General features: G+C 36.5%; 1 protein-coding gene across 3 annotated transcripts; it reads right to left on the reverse strand.

The window, feature by feature from the left end:
- LOC132052227 (protein IQ-domain 26-like) lies at positions 1-3,481 on the reverse strand. Of its 3 annotated transcripts, none has more exons than XM_059443655.1 (4): positions 3,132-3,481; positions 1,605-2,017; positions 905-1,105; positions 1-809 (listed from the first exon to the last, which is right to left on the reverse strand). In XM_059443655.1, the coding sequence occupies exons 2-4, from the start codon at positions 2,004-2,006 to the stop codon at positions 213-215; spliced, it is 1,200 nt and encodes a 399-aa protein (XP_059299638.1). In that variant the 5' UTR covers positions 2,007-2,017; positions 3,132-3,481; the 3' UTR covers positions 1-212. The 3 variants fall into 3 exon arrangements, with proteins under 3 accessions (XP_059299638.1, XP_059299639.1, XP_059299640.1); XM_059443656.1 differs by lacking the exon at positions 3,132-3,481 and adding an exon at positions 2,782-2,925; XM_059443657.1 differs by lacking the exon at positions 3,132-3,481 and adding an exon at positions 2,141-2,506.

The raw sequence follows: 3,481 nt of genomic DNA on the forward strand, positions 1-3,481 counted from the left end.
GATACAATCAAGAAGCAAGGATTCCTTCATAAAACACTGTCAAAGAATTTACACAAGCACACCATTCTGTCCTAGTACTAATTTGTCACCATTTCCTGTGGAAGGATAAGCACTAGAGAAGTTGACTCTTCAGATTATCTTCTCCATACAGCCATATCTTATATCTATGATTCAATTGACCCAAAGCCAAAGTTGCTAAAAAGAAAAAATTCTCAGAAACAGTACTCTTCTTGCACTTGAGAACAAGACCTTTGCATTCTAACTCCACTAAAACTTGTTCTTGATGCCATAATTTCGTTCAACGACAGCCTCTTCTTTGGCCCCTGCTCTGGTCTTTGCTTTGGTGCACTATGGGACCGTAGCTTATTTTGAAACGACTGTGTGTTAGACATGTAGTTAGGAAAGTTGGCATAAGGCCGGTAATATCCGTCCCCACAAACGCTTTTGGCTGGTGTAGGTGGCGCGTTGGACCGTCTAGAACCTGCAAAGCGAGGGGTACTTTGAGCAGAGGCGAACTTGCACTGTTCGTCTGCCAAAAAACTCCAGTTTACATCCTGAAGATGACGACAATCTGGGATTGATAGACGGGCTGGAAGTGGACAGGGGAGTGGTGATGACATTGGTTGATAATACTGCTCATCTCCAGATTCGGACATACAAGGATTGTTCATTCTACGCGACCTGGATTTGGTCCTGTATGTGTCGATTTCTACAATTTTTGGGCTTTCATCAAATCCATCATATGAAGTCTCATTCGAAGTTGAAAGCCTCTTGCTGTGGAATTCATTTCTATATTCATCAAATCTTTCCTGCCAAAACCAAAATAAATAACAAGATTAACAAATTAAGTACTCCTCAATTCAATTGACCAACTAGAATAAAATCAAGGGAACTAGTTCCTTACAATTGACCTCCTAGCTCGTATATCGGGTCTAATGTCATTAGTCATTGAACGACGAGCTCTTTGAGATCGAACAGAAGCCTGCGCTCTGATAAGCGCCTGCATACTGTGAAGAGTAGCAGCAGCTCTTTTCCGGACCAGGTAACCCCTTACCAAAGCCTGCAATTTCACCAATCCTTTGAGAGCTCTAAGTGCTTTTCTGGCCTGCAAAAAAAGAACCCCGAAATTAGATCTTGCATATGGACCACTATTGAACAAACTTTTAGACAATGAAACATAACATAAAACAGAATGCATAGAAAGAATTGCAGTACTTTTCTTGGGTAAATCAGTAGTTCAGTATTTACTACTTAGAATATTGAGGACTAACTAACGCCAGATGGATTTAAAAGTGAAAAGTGTAACGAAACTTCAACATCACTCCAAAAACCAAATTCAAATATTACAACAATTTCAAATTTCAAATTCTTGGACGGGCATTAAATGAGGCAAGTATTAATGTAGTATAGGTAAAGACAACAATTTCATAGACCAACATGAAATCGAAGAAGGCAATAGTACTGTTCTATTAGGAATGTTTGGAAGGTACTTTGCTGACATTTTAAGCAAGCAAACATCAAACACTACATTTAAACACTAAAAAAACACACAAGATTAAAAAAAAAAAAAAAGGGTAAATCATTGAAGAAAATTTATGACTTACCAAATAACCCCTAAAAACAGTTTGAATCTTGGAAGCAGCCCATTTCTCCCGCTCACAATTAAACATAGCACCCCTACCTTGGCTTGTCAATCTCACCACTGCCACGGCCGCCTGTGCTGCCGCTACAGCCGCGTCGGCGGCGGCAGCAGTGGCCGCAGCCACTGCAATTGCATGCTTACTTTGCTCTTTCTCATTCTCAGACATATAAGATCTCAACCAATTAGAATCCACCTCAGTGTTACTCCCTGGAAAGTTCACCTGACCTGTTGAATCTTTAGATGACTTCCCAAAACTCCATCTTTTCTTGTCTCTCTTTTCTGATGAATTCGACATGTTGTCTACATTTTCTTTTTCTTTCTTCATTCCAAGAAATCCTTTGAACCACCTTGTAGCTTTCCCCATTTCTCTACAAACTGGAGTAAGAAATAATAATAAGCCCAAGGTAACAAATTTAGAAGAGATATAAAGAAGTACTTAAGAACTTTGGAGAGTACAAATATGAAGTAAGCTATGACAGAAACTTTCAGAATCTTTACATGTTGCGAGCAACGAAGTGATGAGAACAGAACATTACAGTGTGGAGGAAAAAGTTAATAAAAGGTATCAAACAGTATATAATAATACTTGGGTTAAAGATTGAATTTTTATTTTTTTGGGAAAAAATTTTCATTACTGACACAACCTCGTGAAGAACTGTGTGAAACAAGACAAAAAGGTGTGGCAGCAAGAAATATGTTTTTAAAAAATATATCCCACCAAACAAACAATAAACTACAGAACTAAAATCATTGAATAAGTTTGAACTAGATTTTAAATTGGCTCAAACTATTGCCTCCTATTGCAGTTCAAATATGGAATTATAACTTCCACCAGTAAGAAACTCGAGTAACTTGCAAAAAAGCATAATAATTTTCCTGTTCTTCCCTACCCCCCCACCCCACCACATTTTCTTAGTCAAAAACTCAAATATTACAGACAGAATCATCAAAACTGAAAGCAAGTGGAAAAAGTTGTAATAATAACCTAAGTGCAAGAAACAAACACACTCGTGTTGTTTTTTTTAAGAAAACAAACAAACTTGTTAATATCACTTTTTAAACAACAAAAACCAATCCCCCCCTGAATTAAAGATTCTAAAAAAGAAACAAACTTTCTTCACTTTTTTTTCTTTTTTTACCTTACACACAAAGATAATTTGCTTTCTCTCACTATTAACAACTCTAATATCACTCTCTCTCTCTCTCTAACTTTCTGGAGCAACGTGGAATAAAAATACTCATAAAAATGAATAGAAGTACTAATAAATATGAAGAGATATATCACCCACCCCCCCTCCCCCCCAAAACCCAAATAAACCCCACTACCACAAATTTTCAAGTGGCTGACACAACCCCCGTGAATACGTTGTGGATATAACAGAGACCAATTATGAGACTTTTGCTATATTGTTATAAGTTCTTTCTTCTTAAAGAGCAAAATGATTTCGTACTGTACATTTGTTTTACTACCACCATTAAAAGAACTTACCAAAAATGCTTGCTAGAACTTTGATCTCTAGTGTTCTGTACGTGCCCAAATGTATGTTAATAGAAAAAAGATCCTTCTGATATGGCTCTCCGTATCACTAGCTGATTTTTCATTGACTTTGAACGATTTGTTCAGAAAACTCTGCCATTGAAGATCTTGAAAATATGAGTTATATTGGAAAAAACAAAGAAAATGGTACCCCTTTTGTTATATATATATATATATATTTGGAAAGACAAGGATTAAGGAGTAAACATAAGTAAGCTAAGTGTGAAAAGATTTATATAATCACTCCAACTAATTCGAGATTACAGCCTAATTAATTTAATTGAGCAGGTATATAGTTTTTT

The sequence above is a fragment of the Lycium ferocissimum genome, chromosome 4 (genome assembly GCF_029784015.1).
Source record: "Lycium ferocissimum isolate CSIRO_LF1 chromosome 4, AGI_CSIRO_Lferr_CH_V1, whole genome shotgun sequence".
In the NCBI taxonomy this organism is placed as follows: Eukaryota; Viridiplantae; Streptophyta; class Magnoliopsida; order Solanales; family Solanaceae; genus Lycium; species Lycium ferocissimum.

Coding starts and splice junctions, on each gene's coding strand:
- LOC132052227 (XM_059443655.1), bottom strand. CDS start 2,006: ATGGGGAAAGCTACAAGGTGGTTCAAAGGATTTCTTGGAATGAAGAAA. Junction 1,106..1,604: donor CTGTTTTTAGGGGTTATTTG/GTAAGTCATAAA, acceptor CTTTTTTTGCAG/GCCAGAAAAGCACTTAGAGC. Junction 810..904: donor TACGAGCTAGGAGGTCAATT/GTAAGGAACTAG, acceptor TGGTTTTGGCAG/GAAAGATTTGATGAATATAG.